Genomic DNA, 17,954 nt, shown 5'->3' with positions numbered 1-17,954 from the left:
AACCATTTTTAAAATGATCCAATTTTATAACATTCCTGACATGACAAAATTATACTAAGGGAAAAGAAGTTGGCAGAGTTAAGCATAAAAAGGTAGCACAAAGCGGGTTGTGTTGATTAAATACTTTGACCTGGTTGTTCTGTTGGTTACATTGTTCTGGGGTATTTTCTAAACATCAATAAACTCTCCAGTCCCTGTGTGGTGGCTCATGCCTGTAATCCTAGCACTCTGGGAGGCTGAGGTGGAAGGATTACTTGAGCTCAGGAGTTCAAGATCAGCCTGAACAAGTGCGAGACCCAGTCTCTACTAAAAATAGAAAAATTAACTGGGTATCCTATAGTCTGCTACTCAGGAGACTGAGGCAAGAGGATTGCTTGAGTTTGAGGTTGCAGTGAGTTATGATGATGCCAATGCACTCTACACAGGGCAACAGAACAACACTCTGTCTCAAAAAATAAATAAGAAAAATGAATAAATAAATTCTCCAATTTTCCCACACCAAGTGGGTGTCCTGCAATTCAAAAGTACTCCAAGTTAGTGCAGACTCCACAACTTAAGGGTCTCAGTTTGCCCCCACTTCAGATGCTGGTTACAAGTCCTTGGCCACCTGTACTTCTGACTGGCTATAAATCGTGATTACCATGACCCCTGCCTCAGGTTTCCTAAAATGGCTTACAAAACTTAGGAAAACAGTTTACTTACATTGACTAGTTTATTACAAGGGAAAAAAAACAAACAGCCAGAGAAAGAGGTACATAGAACATTTGGAAGAGTCTGGGGCTCAGGAGCCTCTGTCCCCATGGAGTTAGGGTTCAAGACCCTCCAGTCATGTGCACATGTTCATCAGTTTGGAAGCTTTCTGAAGCTTATTGTTCAGGAGTTCAATCTCCAGTCTTCCTCCCTCCCAGGAGGTGAGGGGGATGGGACTGAGAGTTTCCATCTTGTGATCATTTGAACTTGCTGGTGACCAGCTGCATCCTGAGGCTATCTAGGGGCCCCATGTGAAGTCACCTTATTAGCATACTTAGGTGTGATTAAAAGGGGCTTGATATGAATAACAAAAACACTCATGAAATTCCAAAGGTTTTAGGGGCTCTGTACTAGGAACCAGATATTTAAGATTAAATATATTTATTGTACCACCATTTTATATAACAATAAAAGCAATCTGGTGAGAACAGATACATTTTTAAAAATATGGAATCACTGACAAGGCAACTGGAAATGAGGTTCAAGGTATCCTGCCTGAAAATGCACACCAGGTATATTATCTGATGTATAATGAACTTAGAATTATAACAAAAAGCACTCATACATTCATCATTTTCACTGGACTGCATGCCTTCATAAGCTCTCTGCAGTGCTCCACATTTAGCATATACAGATAATTTTACTTTCTATTTAATTTCCTGAAAAATGATGAGGCAGAATATATCAGTAAAATCCTGCCATATATACTGTCTTAAAGTTACTATCCAGTGTAAACTAACACTCATTGAGTCTTATTTCTGGGTAAAGGCTTTGTCATGGTCATCACATTTCTATCAACAATAAGCTCACTGATGATCTATGATGCACCTGATAATAAAGTCTATCTTCCAACAGAAGGCTTTACTTGTTTCTGCATTAGCAGAATTTGTCTCATTATACACTTTGCAGACAGATGAGCTAGAAATTATTGCTCATGGCATTTTCACAATAAATGCATTACAGTTTTTCCAACGTGTTTTCATTGACAGAAAATGTGAGGTAAAGGATCACTAAAGGCACTACCATATTTACTGTATTCACCAAGTTTATCATCTGGCCAAATTCTTTCATCTCCTGAGGGCACACATCTGACAACAGGCAGCATAATGATTACATTCCAATCTGCTAGAAACAAACCTGTTTGATAATGTCTGAGGGGCCATAAAAGGCATTTCCAGCCATTGCATTCATAAACTTTTTGTTTTGCATAAATTCATTTCTAAGTAATAAGCTGTGACTCTCTGTTAGAGGAATTTTCAATTTGACTGATTCTGCCCATTTCTCTTATGTGCTTTTTCTTATGTTTAACAAGGTTTGATAAGTGGGAAAAGGCTTTCTCACAACTGCTACATCCATATGGTCTCTCTCCCGTATGAGTTCTTTGATGTACATTGAGTACTGACTTTGTGGTGAAGGCTTTTCCACATGCATTGCACTCATAAGGTTTTTCTCCTGTGTGAATTCTCTGATGGGTAATGAGACCATATTTGTGTGAATAGGATTTTCCACACTCAGTACATACAAAGGGAGTCTTTCCTGTATGGCATCGCTCATGTTGTATGAGGCATATTTTCTGGCTGAAAGCTTTACCACATTCATTGCATTCATAGGGTTTTTCTCCTGTGTGAGTTCGCTGATGTATAATTAGGGTGCGCTTTGTGGTGAAGCCTTTTCCACATTCATTGCATATATAAGATTTCTCTCCTGTATGAGTTCGCTGATGTATAACAAGAGTGCGCTTCACAGTGAAGCCTTTTCCACATTCACTACATATATAAGACTTTTCTCCTGTATGAGATCGCTGATGTACAATGAGATTGCTCTTCACTGTAAAGCCTTTTCCACATTCACTGCATATATAGGGCTTCTCTCCTGTATGAGTTCGCTGATGAACAACAAGATAGCGCTTCATGGTGAAGTCTTTTCCACATTCACTGCATACATAAGGTTTCTCCCCTGTGTGAGTTCGCTGATGTACAATAAGATTGCTCTTCACAGTGAAGCCTTTTCCACATTCATTACATACATAAGGTTTCTCTCCACTATGAGTTCGCTGATGAGCAATTAGATAGCGATTCATCGTAAAGCCCTTTCCACACTGACTGCATACATAGGATTTCTCTTCTGTAGGGGTTTGCTGATGTGCAATGAGACTGCTCTTCATAGTAGAGCCTTTTCTATATTCATTAGGTATATAGGCCGTGTCTCTTGTATGAGCTTTCAGATGCTTAGTTACAAGGACACTTCTAGATGATTTCTCACATTGACCACTTCTAGAATCCTCTCCTGTATGAATGCTCTCTTGGCAAACAAGCTGAGACTTCCCGAGGAGGGTCTGCTCAAATTCAGTGGATGCATGGAGTTTCTCAATTTTCTGAGTCCTCTGATGCTTAAAGATGTGGAAGTTAGCATCAACAGACTTTTTACTTTCAGGGAATTGAATATTTGTATACATATGTTCATGTTTACCATGTAGAAGGGTTTTCTCACCTCCACTAAACTCAATAGAGTTATTTGTTTCATGTCTTCTTTTCTGGTTGACTAAACTTAAACATGATTTCACAGTTTGTCTGCATAAGTCAAACATATCACGATTTTGCACTAAGGGCAAATGTGTTTTGCTCAGATGAAAAATATTTCTAAACGCATTCTGTTCACTGCATTGTCGCATGCTCCTCAGAAATCTTTGGTTTGGAGAGTATATTTGCAGATAACTGTGAACTTTTCTGATTCCTAAGAAAAAATAGAATAATAAAATCTTTTATGAGAATGGTATGGAATAAAAATGCTTACAAGATGAATTAGTGAGGGCTGGCTCTTTGTTTTCAACTGTTTGACCCCAGTATAAAAGAAAAGTATAAAAGATGCAAGATGAAATAAATAAGGACCAAATCCAAGAGGACACAAAAGGTAATATTTAATGCTAAATACCATTTTTTAAAAGTTCTCCTATGGCAAGATAAATATGTGGAGGAGCTTGTTAGGTAGGTTTCCTCACATGCTTTAGAGCTGTGATACTTTCCCTTAATGACTAGAATAAGACTTCCATAGTCACTGCCCTTGCTGGTTCTCACTAACTCACCTGAACTATTCTGGATTTTATCTTCTAATATCCATGGTTCTTCTTGTGGCAACTTGGACAGTGCATCTGGGTTGCTAGCTTGATACCCTGTTCATGGTAAAAGATGGCACAAATACACTGAATTGAAGTACAGTATGTCAAGAGTGAAAAATAATACATTCGATGAACAAAACTATTTTTCATATGCAAAGTGAAAATGCTCTTTCAGAATAGAAGAGATTATATTGTTTTATTTGGGGCCAGAGAAGGAACTGAAAATCTAATACTTCAGAACACTACAGTGACTACAAAGCTTTCATTAGGTGAGAAAAGAAAGGTCAGTGTCTGGCACCTGCTAGATGATACAGGGGAAATTTCCTTACCCAGTGACACCAAATGGTTATAGTTCTCCAACATCACATCCCAGTACAGGTCCTTCTGAGCAGGGTCCAGGAGCTGCCACTCCTCCCAAGTGAACTCCACAGCCACATCCTCCAGTGTAAGAGATTCCTGTAATAACAAAATCCTATTGAATAAGATATAAATTCCTATTACTAATATAGAAGTATGAGTGAAATTTTTGTGATTTTCACCATACAGCCTGTACCTATATTCTCTTCCCAAACACGTTTTGGTAGGAGCAAAATCTTATATATACGTTTTCACACCTATTTCTAAATATTAAACATGTACAAATAACATCCAGACAAAAAATTCCTACATTAATTACCACTGACGTCACAGCCAATATGAAGATCAATGATTAAGTGACTCCACATCCTGAATCCATAAAATTGTATTTTTAAACAAATGTAAAAGAATATAAGAAACCATACAGTGTATGTCTAAACAAAAGATTATTAAAGCTGATTAGAAAAATGTGGGTTGAGGGCTGGGCGAGGTGGCTCACGCCTGTAATCCTAGCACTCTGGGAGGCCGAGGCAGGCGGATTGCTCCAGTTCAGCAGTTCAAAACCAGCCTGAGCAAGAGCGAGACCCCGTCTCTACTATAAATAGAAAGAAATTAATTGGCCAACTAAAAATATATACAAAAAATTAGCCGGGCATGGTGGCGCATGCCTGTAGTCCCAGCTACTCAGAAGGCTGAGGCAGGAGGATCGCTTGAGCCCAAGAGTTTGAGGTTGCTGTGAGCTAGGCTGATGCCACGGCACTCACTCTAGCCTGGGCTACAAAGCGAGACTGTCTCAAAAAAAAAAAAAAAAAGAAAAAGAAAAATGTGGGTTGAAAAAAACCTTGTAACAGAAAAACATATACACACACACATAATATACTAATGAATAAATAACATCATAGATACACAGAAGAGATTAGTGGTGAACTGAAATATATGTATATTTAACTGTGGAAATTACAGAAAATGCAGTACAGAGAAAAAAAAAGAAATCATAACCAAGAATTTAAGAAATATAAAATGTAGAGTCAAAACTAATGTAGGCCGGGCGCTGTGGCTCACGCCTGTAATCCTAGCTGTTGGGAGGCTGAGGCGGGCGGATTGCTCAAGGTCAGGAGTTCAAAACCAGCCTGAGCAAGAGCGAGACCCCGTCTCTACTATAAATAGAAAGAAATTAATTGGCCAACTGATATATATATAAAAAATTAGCCGGGCATGGTGGCACATGCCTGTAGTCCCAGCTACTCGGGAGGCTGAGGCAGAAGGATCACTCAAGCCCAGGAGTTTGAGGTTGCTGTGAGCTAGGCTGACGCCACGGCACTCACTCTAGCCTGGACAACAAAGCGAGACTCTGTCTCAAAAAAAAAAAAAAAAATCTAATGTATGCTTACTTATAGTTTCTAAAAGGGAAAATAACCCCCAAAAAATCCAAAAAAAAAAAAAAAGAAAGAAAAAGAGATATAGAGAGAAAATAGAGTAATGGAGAAACAACATCCAAAGATCTAAATGCTGAAAAATTTCAACACTGATTATCCAACACCTCAAATCTCATGTTCAGGAATCCCAACAGATTCCAATGAGAAAGTCACAACTGGTATGACTGACACATCTGACTGAAACTGAAATATGCCAATTACAAAGGGAAAACTACAAAAGCATCCAGAGACAAAAGACAGATTACCTACAAAGAAATGACAATACTTAATGATAGCTGACTTCTGAATAATAGAATCTACAAAAGTATGGAATACTATCTTCAAAGTCCTAGTTCTCATGTCAAAAAAGGCCAGACATGGAAGCCATTAGGGACTGAAACACATGACCTTACAACACTGACATTAGGGATCTGCTTGTCAACTACACTGCCATTCTCCTCCTTCAAAATAACTTTTCAGAGAACTGCAGGGTGTGAAGTGTAAAACTAAACTCCAAGAAAATATTGATGAGATAATCTAACCCTATATTATTGTGAGGGATGCTGCATAGAAAAGTAGGCTCAGGTGCAAAAGCTCAAACCTGGTTAGCTTACCTCATTGAAAAGTATGTTATGTGAGATATCTACCCACTGGGTAAAACAGTAAAGTTAAATTCCTACCTCACTCCACAGTTGTTGGGGACTGACATATATTTTCCTAGTTTAAGAATTAAAATTAAAATTAAAAGGGAAGCCATTCAGTGATGTAGAAATTGTGAAAGAATGCATTGTCAAAGTTGTAGGATGCTTAGACTCTAATAATGTTTCAAAGTACAAACAGCTGCCTCTTTCAAGGAGAACCATAAGTGATCAGCAACACGAATTAGCTTTAACTTAACAGAAGTTCATGCAATATTTCAAAAGGAAAATATATACTATTCAATTACTTTGGATGAATCAACTGATACTAACTGAGGGGTCCTCAAACGTTTAAAACAGGAGGCCAGTTCACTGTCCCGCAGACTGTAGGAGGGCCATTGGAGACTGCGGCACACATTCCACACATGCGCACTGTGGGCCTGGGAAGAGTCGGCTGCTAAGCAGGATGGGCAGAGGTGGCAAAAACACCTGACGGGCAGGATAAATAAATGTCCTCCTCGGGCCACATGTGGACTACGGGCCATAGTTTGAGGATGCCTGTACTAAGCCGGTGCAATTACTTCATTCGGTCATAACAGAAAATTTTGTACTTCATTTCAGTCACAACAGTTTTTCTTTGCTACAAGGAGTTACTCACTTTGGGTACTCTCGTGAACAGAACACAGGGAATAGATATCTTCAACAATTTAACTTTTAAGATAAATGTTGTGAAGTTGTACTAAAATTTGGTAAATTTAGTGAGTGTATGCACAGACAGTACACCTTCCAGGACAGGAAGACATAAAGGGTTTATTCCACAGATAAAGAAAAATATTAACAGATCCAGATGCTCTCATTTCTTTTCATTGTTATCTTGCATCAGCAAAATCTCTGTGTGAAAGCTACTACTTTAAGTGACACTTAGCAACAAGTTATAACTATCTTTAACGGTATTTATACATGTTAAATCTTATGAAGAACAGAATCAACAATGTGAATTATAAAAAGATTTCTGTAGGCATGCAGCATTTCTGTGTGATATGGTATCAAATCAAAACGGCCTGAGTATTTCTTTGGAAGGTAAAACTAAGTCTATATATGATATATGGCAAAAACATCCAAGCATTTCGAATAAAAGCTGTCTTTTTTCAAAACACTTCATATCTTCAAAAGGAAATTTCAGATGCACATTTTCCCCAATTAGCAAAGGTCATTGATGAGCAGGATGACATATGCGAATCATTTGAAGAATACGCAGCTGTTATAGACCTATTAATTGGAGAATACAATGAAAGGTTCACTGACTTTGAGAATCCTGGCATCACACTCAAATTAGCATTTCAATCTCACCTAGTTGATATCACCAAGGCACCTAAAGAACTATAGATGGGATTGATTGAGCTCTCACAGTAGGTGACATTTTAAAGTCATTGTCTGATGCTAAGAAAGATCCAACTGAAATATGGAAAAATGAAGTAGAATACCCCAACGCCTTTGGCAACATGCCCCCAAAATGCTCTTGCTTTTCAACCACTTATTGCTGCAAATCTACATCCTCCTACCTAACCCAAATCAAGACATCCTTAAGGTCACAAATCACTGATACTCATCTAGAAGATCAACTGAAACTGTGGATCTCCATGCTGCAACCAAATGTTCAAATGTTTTCCAACCAAAGGCAGACACAAAGTCATTAAAAGGTTAACTTTAAAACTAACAAAGTTTTCATATTTATAAATTATTAAGTACATAGTGGGTAGACTTTTACAAAATAATGTACATTTTTAAGTATATCTAATTCAAGTTTCTTGAATGTGGCCTTATTTGATTGCAGCTAAATTAATATGGCCTTCCAACATGAAAAGGTTCCCCACCCCTGCACTTGACTATAGCCAAAGGATACAAATCAGAACCAGCTTAAGACACAAATGCTTAGGGTAAGGTCTGGGAAGGTTCCAAACACAAAGCTACTGATTGTCCTTTCCTCACAAAGTCCTGGATGCCATCACCTCTCCCTGGCTAGGGGGTATTAGAATACTCAAGAATATTGCCAACCAGTGAAGCTCACCCAAAGTCTGGTGTGCAGAGATTTGAGAATTTATTATATAGGCACAATTTATTGAATCATTGGCCACACAGCTGAATTCAATCTCCAGTTCCCTCCCTTTCCTGAAGGTTGGACTGATATTATATGGCTCAAAGCCACAACCCTTGGCCAGGCACAGTGGCTCACGCCTGTAATCCTAGCACTCTGGGAGGCCGAGGCGGGCAGATCACTTGAGGTCAGGAGTTCGAAACCAGCCTGAGCAAGAGCAAGACCCCGTCTCTACTATAAATAGAAAGAAATTAATTGACCAACTAAAAATATATACAAAAAATTAGCCAGGCATGGTGGCACATGCCTGTAGTCCCAGCTACTAGGCAGGCTGAGGCAGGAGGATCACTTGAGCCCAGGAGTCTAAGGTTGCTATGAGTGAGGCTGACACCACGGCACTCACTCTAGCCTGGGCAACAAAGGGAGACTTTGTCTCAAAAAAAAAAAAAAAAAAAGCCCAACCCTTGAATCACACAGTTGGTCTTCCTGGCATGGAAAGCTCCAATCCTGAGTAATGGCATTAGCATAAACTATCTAGGGGCTTACCCTGAGTCACCTCCTTAACATGAAGTATGGTCCCAATGGCCCATCATTAGGAACCAAAGATAAAGACCAGCCAAATTCTTTACTATATATTGGGTATTCATGCTTCAGTGTAGTATAATCCTCGAGTATCAACTAATCTAGTAACTCGTTTCTAAAAAAAAAAAGAATACATGATACAGCAAATGCGATGAGATGCCACTTTAAGACTACGCACTATATGACTTCCATCTTGCTAGCAGAATCTGTTCTTTGCTGGCTTAGATGAAACCACTTGACATGTTGGGGAAGGCCATGTGGCAAGGAAGTAAGGGTGGCCTTAAATGGACAGACAAGTAGAAACTGAGGACCTCATTGGAACAGCCTTATTTGTCACTCTGGAAATGAATCCTGCCAATAGCCACATAAATGAGCTCAGTGCATCTTTTCCCATTTGAGCCTTCAGATCAGACTCCACCCTGGATGACACCCTAATTGTAGCCTCATAAGAGATTGTGAAACAAAGTACACAGCTAAGCCATGCTCTGATTCCTGACCCAAAGAAAGATGAAAACTGTATGTTGTTTCAAATCATTAAGTCTTAGAGTCATTTTTTTGGTATCAATAGATAATATACATACAACATAAACTTTAAAAAAAGAACTTATGAAAAGAATAGAAGAAAATATGTTTGCGATACAAGTAAAAAGCCAAAAGGAAAAAGACTGACATCTGCAAGAGAAAAATATTATGAACAAGTTAAATGATATGACTCTGCAAAAATATTTGCTACATATAAAAGGATCCATATCCACTCAAGATAAACAACTATAGATCAGTAAGACTTAAAAAATTTAATTGAACAAACACTGAGGATCACTTATCACAGAAGAAATAATCCAAAGGAGCAACAAGACAAGAAAGATCTGAATCTCACTGGTGAAAGGAAAAATGCAAAATAAAATAAGGCAAAAGAATACTGAATGATACAGATTGTGGAAAATACGCAATCTGATAACACAGTTAAGTGTTGGCAAGATGTGGAGCAATGGATTCTCCAAACACCAATTAGATGTTCAACAATTCAATTATATTCTAATACTAACTACCTGTGTCAGATTCCAGAGATTTAAAGGTACAATCTCACAAGACTGCCCCCTTTTCAGATGTCAGTTACAAGTCCTGAGCCCCAATGTTTCTCAGCCACCAGCTATAGATTGGAGGTTAACCCAAGCCCCACTCAGTTTCAACAATTTGCTAGAATGCCTCACAGAACTCAGGGAAACACTTCTCTTATGGTTACTGGTTTTTATTTTGTTGGGTTTTTTTTTGAGACAGAGTCTCACTTTGTTGCTCAGGCTAGAGTGCCATGGCGTCAGCCTAGCTCACAGCAACCTCAAACTCCTGGGCTCAAGCAATCCTGCTGCCTCAGCCTCTCAAGTAGCTGGGACTACAGGCCCGTGCCACCATGCCCAGCTAATTTTTTTCTATATATATTAATTGGTCAATTAATTTCTATTTATAGTAGAGACAGGGTCTCGCTCTTGCTCAGGCTGGTTTCGAACTCCTGACCTCGAGCAATCACCCGCCTCGGCCTCCCAGAGTGCTAGGATTACAGGTGTGGGCCACCTCGCCCAGCCGGTTACTGGTTTATTATTAAGGATATAACTCAGGAGCAGCCAGATGGAAGCAATGTATAAGACAAGGTATGGGAGAGGAGGCACCAAGTTTCCATGACTCTCTGGGTGTGCTTCGCTCCCAACACCTTGACATGTTCACCAACCTGAACCTCATCAATTCTGTTGTTTGAGAGTTTTTATAAGCTGGGTGTAAGAGGTGGTGCATACTTGTAGTACCAGCTACTTGGGAGGCTGAGATGGGAGGTTCTCTAGAACCCAGGAATTTGAGACCAGTCTGGGTGATATAGCCAGACCCTATCTCACAAAAGGAGAGTTTTAATAGAGCTTAATCTTTAGTTTATTTCTCCTTTCAGTTCCAACCCTCTAATCACTTGGTCTTTCTGGTGACCAGGTTCATCCTTAAGGTATCTAGGGGTTACCTCATGAGCAGAAACTCAGATGTATCATAGGCGCTCCTTACAAGCAACATTCCTATCAGGAAATTCCAAGAGTTTTAGGCACTCTGCCATGAACTGGGGGCAATGACCAAACATATTTCTTATTATACCACGTTTACATATCCCTTTCTATATACCAGACTGTGACATAATAAATATGTATTTGGTCTCTGCCCCTAAAACCTTTGGAATCCCTGAAGTGATGTTTTTGTATGCAAATGAGATGACGGTGGCTGGGGCTCTAGGATAGCTTGTAGAGGGGGGCTGGATGCCAGAGGAATCAACCATGTGTTTAGAGGGTTGGAACTTTCAGCCCCATCTACTTTCAACCCCTGACCTTCATGCAGGTGAGAGGTGGTAGAAATTTATTTCCTCACCAGTAGCCAGTGAATTAATCAATCATACCTATGTATACAAAGAAACTACCATAAAACCCCAAATGACAGGGTTTGGAGAGCTACCAGGTTGCTGAACATGTGGCAGTGCTCGGAAGGTGGCACACCCAGAGAGGGCATGGAAGATCTGTGCCTCCAGCCCATGACCTTGCCCTATGCATCACTCCTTTTGGCTCTTCCTGAGTTGTACCCTTTTATGATAAACCAGTAATCTAGTAAGCAAACTGTTTACCCATGTTTTGTGAGCCATTCTAGCAGATGATCAAACCTGAGCAGAGGGTTGTGGGAACTTCTAACTGGTAGCCAAGGATGAGAGAAGTTTTGGGTAACGTGAGCATCTAGCACTTGTGACTTACTACTGAAGAAGAGAGAAGCTTTGTGGAACTGAGCCCTTAACCTGTGCTAACGCGAGACAATTAGTGTTAGAACTGAGTAAATTTTAGAATACCTCATCAGTAGGGAGAATTGAATTGATGTGGGGGGGGGAGAAACACAGGTGTCAGAAACATTGTCTGAGAGAGAAAAACTGTTTTTCCTATACACAGGCACTCTTCTAAATGCTTGGTATAGATTAACTCATTTTATACCCTACCTTATAAGATAGGTGCCATACCATTATTCCCATTTACAGATGAGAAAACTCAGTTCCATAATGGTTAAATGAGTATGCAATCCCATACAGCTGGCAACTAGATCAAGAGTTAACACTTTTTTGTTGTTGTTTGAGACGGAGTTTTACTCTGTTGCCCAGGCTAAAGTGCCATAGTGTCAGCCTAGCTCACAGCAACCTCAAATTCCTATCCTCAAACGATCCTCCTGCTTCAGCCTCCAGAGTGGCTGGGAGGCATGGGCCACCATACCCAGCCAGTTTTTTAAATATATGTATATATTTTTTTTTCTTTCATTTTTTTTTAGTAGAGACAGGTTCTCGCTCTTGCTCAGGCTGGTCTCAAACTCCTGAGCTCAAACGATCCACCCATGTTGACCTCCCAGAATGCTAGGATTACAGGAGTGAGCCACCATGTCCAGCCTAGAGTTAACACTTTTAACCATAAGCTATATCGATCATGACCTAGAACATCCATTGAAACAGAAACTGGAAGTATCTATTAAAATGAAAATGACTACAACCCATAACTGATTTCTCTGTAACCATCCTCAAGAAATATTGATATAATTTTATAAAAAGCCATTAACATGACCATGTGGCCATGTTCATAGTCAGATAGTTTGTAATAACAAACATATCTCAATATTCACTAATAGTTGAACTGTTAAATTATCACACAGGCACCATTTGGAGTTCACTACACATCTGGTAAAGAAGAGAGTTGGCCTACAGTCACTAAAATGAAAAGATCGCCAATACAGGGAAAATAGTCTAGAGGATTGACATTAAAGTAACAACCACAGTTCATTTTGGAGACGTAATTCACATACAAGTGTGATGATCAAAGAGTCTTAAACTTTATCAGTGACACTTGCATATAAATAATTTCACATTGAATCTATTAAAGTCAGAATGAATCCTAACCTCTGCTTTCAAAAGTAGAGTTTAAGTTAATTTCTCCCCAGAACATAATTATCCCAATTTTACTTCTTTTAGTTGAACTTATTATTTTAGGCCACCACAAATCCATTAAAACGAAGGGAAAATATAACAAACCCAAATCACCTGGGCCTCAGTCATTTTCTTCTGTGTTCAAGAAATAGTGAGCAATATGGACTGTACTTATTTCGTCTCTTCTGCATCTGCCATGAAGTTCTTATAGTCACAAGTCTTAGTATCCAGTTAGAGTCTAGAGTCCTCCCCAGAAATGATATTCAAAGCCAGCAAATTTCTCCTTCCTTCATTCCTTCACTTGATTTATCTTGCTTCTTAGGAGCCATGACCTGCGGGCTGAAGAGCAAAATGACATTAAGTGTACATTCACCCTGATTCCAGATGTTGTCATTGCTGCTGTGCATTTATCTTAAATAAAGAACCCTAACATTTCTAACAGTTCCTTGACTTGGTGCCTCTGGTTTTCATACCCTTGACAATAAAACAGGGTTCTAAATGTTTGAAAGGTGTGCCTTTCTTTTGTGAAGTGAAAGTGGCATGACTGTTAAAGAGATGGGAAAACAAACCAGCACAGCACAAAGACAGGTAAATTCTTAGGCAAATGAAATTTAGGAAAGAAAACATATGGAAGGTTGCAAGGATCTGGACATTATGTTTTTAAAAAGCATGTGTGCCCATGTACCACCTCAAAAGTCTCTGTATCCTCAATGGGTATACATAGTTAGTTTCAATACCAATGTACTAAGCGAATTAGGAGAACTATCTTATTTCACATTGTGCATTAAAGGATTAACTTTACCTAAGAGAGGTTTGGACTTTGCCCTCAGTTACTATGAGGCAACACTAAGCCCTTGGAATATCCTCCTTGATTAAGAGTGTCTTTGCTTACCTGGGTTGTTTGGGCCATGCCAGATAGTCTATACCAGGCGTCCTCAAACTATGGCCCACGGGCCAAATGTGGGTGTTTTTGCCCGTTTGTTTTTTTACTTCAAAATAAGATATGTGCAGTGTGCATAGGAATTTGTTCATAGTTTTTTTTTAAACTATAGTCTGGCCCGCCAACGGTCTAAGGGATAGTGAACTGGTCCCCTGTTTTAAAAGTTTGAGGACCCCTGGTCTATACTAATAATGTAATTTATGGTGGGGTGCCTTGGACCGCATGGTATTAGTTTGACCTCTGGAGGGGCTGGAGACTGAGTTCAGTCACATAGGCGGTCAATCTTATATACATTAACTGATACCCAATAAAAGGGTATCCTGGACAACAAAGCTTGGTGAGAAGCAATAATGGTCACAATGGTTGGCAATAATAATAAAAAGCTGTATATATGAGGACAATATGACAAATTTTAAATCTAGAAACCTAACAACAGAGCTTCGAAATATATGAAGCAAGGCCGGACGCGGTAGCTCACGTCTGTAATCCTAGCACTCTGGGAGACTGAGGAGGGCAGATTGTTTGAGCCCAGGAATTTGAGACCAGCCTGAGCAGAAGCGAGACCCCGCCACTACCAAAAATAGAAAAAATTAGCCAGGCATGGTGGCACATGCCTGTAGTCCCAGCTACTCTGGAGGCTGAGGCAGGAGGATTGCTTTAGCCCAGGAGTTTGAGGTTGCTGTGAGCTAGCCTGACTCTAGCTGGGGCAACAGAATGAGACTCTATCAAAAAAAAAAAAAAAAAAAAAAAAAGAAAGAAAGAAAATGAAGCAAAAATAGAGAGTTAGAGAGAAATAGACAATTCAATAATAGTTGAAGACGTCAATACCCCTTTCTCAATAATAAAGAAAATAAACAAAAAGTCAACAAGGATTCAGAAAATTATAACAAAATCAATCAACTCAACGCACATTTATTTAACATTATACTCAACAGCAGCAAAATATGCAGTCTTTTCAAGGGTACATGGAACATTCTCCAGGAAAGACGATATACAAAGATTATAAAACAAGTGTCATTAAATTCAAAATATATCTTCCAACCATAATAATTCAATTACAAATCAACTTTAGAATGAAATTTAGAAAATACCCAATAATTTAAAACTTAAACAGCACATTTCTGAATAACCATGTTTAAAAAGAAAACCATATGAGAAGGTGGACAATATTTTGAACTTACTGGAAACAAAAACACAACATAAACATCAGTTAGATGTCCCTAAAGTAATATTTAAATGAAACTTACAGGGCCCCCGCATGCGGGTGGCTCAGGCCTGTAATCCTAGCACTATGGGAGGTCAAGGCCAGCGGATCACTCAAGGTCAGGAGCTTGAAACCAGCCTGAGCAAGAGTGAGACCCTGTCCCTACTAAAAATATAGAAAGAAATTAATTGGCCAACTAAAAATATATAGAAAAAATGAGCCAGGCATGGTGGTGCATGCCTGTAGTCCCTGCTACTCAGGAGGCTGAGGCAGGAGGACTGCTTGAGCCCAGGGGTTTGAGATTGCTGTGAGCTAGGCTGACACCACAGCACTCTAGCCCAGGCAACAAAGTGAGACTCTCTCTCAATAAATAAATAAATGAAACTTACAGCTTTAAATCAGAGAGGAAAAAACGTATATCAGAAAAGACAAAAAATATCAAATTAATACTTTCACTTTCCAACTTGAAAAACTAAAAAAGAGAAGCAACTTGAAAACAAAGCAAGTTGACTGAAGAGTAATAAAGATGAAAGTAGAAATCAATAAAATAAAAAGCAGAAAAACAATTCTAAAAAATCAGTGAACCAAAAGGTGATTATTTGAAAAGATCGACAATATTGATACCCACTAACCAAACTAATCAAGTAAAAAAGAGAAATCACCTAATCAGGAATTAAAAGATGTGACATCATCACTGTTGACTCTACAAAAATTAAATAGCTTACAAGAAAATGTCATGAACAATTTTAATATCATAGATCTTTCCATATTTTTCACGTGTGTGTGTGTGTATTAATTTTGTGTGGACAGTGAGAAGAGTAGTGATGTGGGGAGACAAAAAATTTTGATAAGAATTTTGGTAAGAACATGAGGACAGATACGAACTTGGTGGCGTAAACTGGCTTTGAATTAACCTGGCAAATGTACTCTTCAAGTCTGTCCTGGCATTTAAGGATTAAACCGGAACCCACTGACTCTCCAGGGGTCCTGGACCTCCTCAAACACTGACAGAAGCCACCAGGCTACTTTATGACTGCGCCACATATAAACGACAAACACGTCCACGGAATCAACGTGGTTATCTTCCTCACCCAGGCTTCTCTAACACCCAGCCCCACTTTAAATCACGAATAGCAATGAGCCCCGGGCGTCCACTGACACAAACTTTTCACCCCAGTTCTCAACTACCGAGTCCCACAAACCCGGTCGATTCACATGGACCTCAAACGAGAAAGTCGGACTTTTTTTTCTTCAGACTCTTAATGACTAACCGCCAAAGGCCCCATCACTAATGCCCAGCTTCCTCAGCGACTGCATTCAAATAAAACCACGACGACCCTTCCTTCACACACGACCCGGCATCACAGACCCCTCGGGCTGTGAATCTGCGCCCAGAACCCAACTCACCCGATCCTAAGCCTATCCAGACACCGCTGGCAGCGAAAAACGCCAAACGCCCGCCCGAAACCACTTCCTACTCAGACGCCCTCCCTCCCGGGCCAAGGGGACACCTAGGGGAGGTGCAGACGGAAGCCTGCGAGGACCGCGCAGCATAGCATAGCGGGAATCGCCCCTTTATGACGTAACATGGCCGCGCCCACCTCGCCGTTTGTGACGGGAGCGGCCATGTTGCCTGTGGGAACAAGCTGGAAGCACTCCTGGCCAGCTCAGTACCTTTCCCTCCTTGTTGGAAGGCACGCTAAGCAGCGCTGTGCTAAGTGCGCTAAGTTTTCAGAGGACGGTGCCCATCCAGTGCCAGCACAGCGCGGCACCGTTCTATTCATCTGGCTGGGGAAGAAAAAAAGATGTCCGCGCCCTCTGTGCCCATCGTAGCTGAGACCCGAGCTTTCGCGGGACCACCGTGGGCGCGGCCATCTTCGCGGAAGACAGGCGGCCGTAAGCAGAGAGGACACTCAGACTCCAGACAACTTTGGATAAGGAGTGTTGGAGGCGTCGCTGGGGAGGAATCTGTCAGTTGACAAAAGCAGTGGTCACTGAAAGTCTTAGGTTTAGGGATGGGGCAGAGGTGTGTGGAGTCGGTGAGGCTTTTGCAGGTTAGACTATCAAACTCTGAAGGGGCGAAGCCAGAAGTAGGAGCCATGCCCCACTAAATGCTAACACACACGTGGGACTTGCTACACAGCTACCTCTGGTGGGGAAAAGGGATTGGGAGAAGGTGCAAATGTACGTACATTTCCTAATAAAAATAAATGACTACAGTAGAGCATTTGAGAATATGAAATTATGGGAATGCAATCTCATATTTTGAACAGTTTCCAAATAAAAAAAATTGGCACCTTTTTTTTTTGAGACAAGAGTCTCCTCTGTTGCCTGGACTAGAGTAAAAAGGTACATATTAAAATGTTAGTTCTGGTCGGGCGCAGTGGCTCGCACCTGTAATCCTAGCACTGATAGGTTGAGGCGGGAGTATCGCTCAAGGTCAGGAGTTCGAAACCAGCCTGAGGAAGAGCAAGACCCCACACATACACATACACTACTAAACATAGGGGGGAAAAAATTAGCCGGGCAAAATAGGGGATAAAGAAATTACCCCTGCGTGGTGTTTTGCACCTGTAGCCCCAGCTACAAGGGAGGCTAAAGCAGGAGGATCACTTGAGCCAGGAGTTTGAAGTTGGTGTGAGCTAGGCTGACTTCACGGCTCTCTAGCCCCGGTAACAGAGCGAGACTCTGTCTCAAAAAAAGAGAGGAGATATTCTTTTGGAAAGGATCCTAAAGCCACTTTAAGTTTTTATTTTCGTTAATAAAATAATTCTAGAAGTGTATTTGGTAAAAAGTTGTCTTAATATTAATCACAGCATTGGCCAGGCGCGGTGGCTCATGCCTGTAATCCTAGCACTCTGGGAGGCCGAGGCCGGCGGATTGCT

General features: G+C 40.3%; 1 protein-coding gene across 1 annotated transcript; it reads right to left on the bottom strand.

Annotated features, from left to right (window-relative positions):
* Positions 1-693: 693 nt before the first annotated feature.
* On the bottom strand, positions 694-16,591 carry LOC105882843 (uncharacterized). Its single transcript, XM_075999022.1, has 5 exons — positions 16,477-16,591; positions 13,040-13,264; positions 4,195-4,321; positions 3,833-3,919; positions 694-3,483 (listed from the first exon to the last, which is right to left on the bottom strand). Exons 2-5 carry the CDS (start codon positions 13,052-13,054, stop codon positions 1,970-1,972), a joined length of 1,743 nt encoding a protein of 580 aa, XP_075855137.1. The 5' UTR covers positions 13,055-13,264; positions 16,477-16,591; the 3' UTR covers positions 694-1,969.
* Positions 16,592-17,954: the final 1,363 nt, after the last annotated feature.

Source organism: Microcebus murinus, chromosome 32 (genome assembly GCF_040939455.1).
Source record: "Microcebus murinus isolate Inina chromosome 32, M.murinus_Inina_mat1.0, whole genome shotgun sequence".
NCBI classification, from domain to species: Eukaryota; Metazoa; Chordata; class Mammalia; order Primates; family Cheirogaleidae; genus Microcebus; species Microcebus murinus.
Note: the sequence above shows the minus strand (reverse complement) of the source record. Positions and strands in the feature narration are given on the sequence as shown.

Coding starts and splice junctions, on each gene's coding strand:
- LOC105882843 (XM_075999022.1), bottom strand. Junction 3,920..4,194: donor TAACCATTTGGTGTCACTGG/GTAAGGAAATTT, acceptor TACCATGAACAG/GGTATCAAGCTAGCAACCCA. Junction 3,484..3,832: donor TAAAATCCAGAATAGTTCAG/GTGAGTTAGTGA, acceptor ATTTTTTCTTAG/GAATCAGAAAAGTTCACAGT.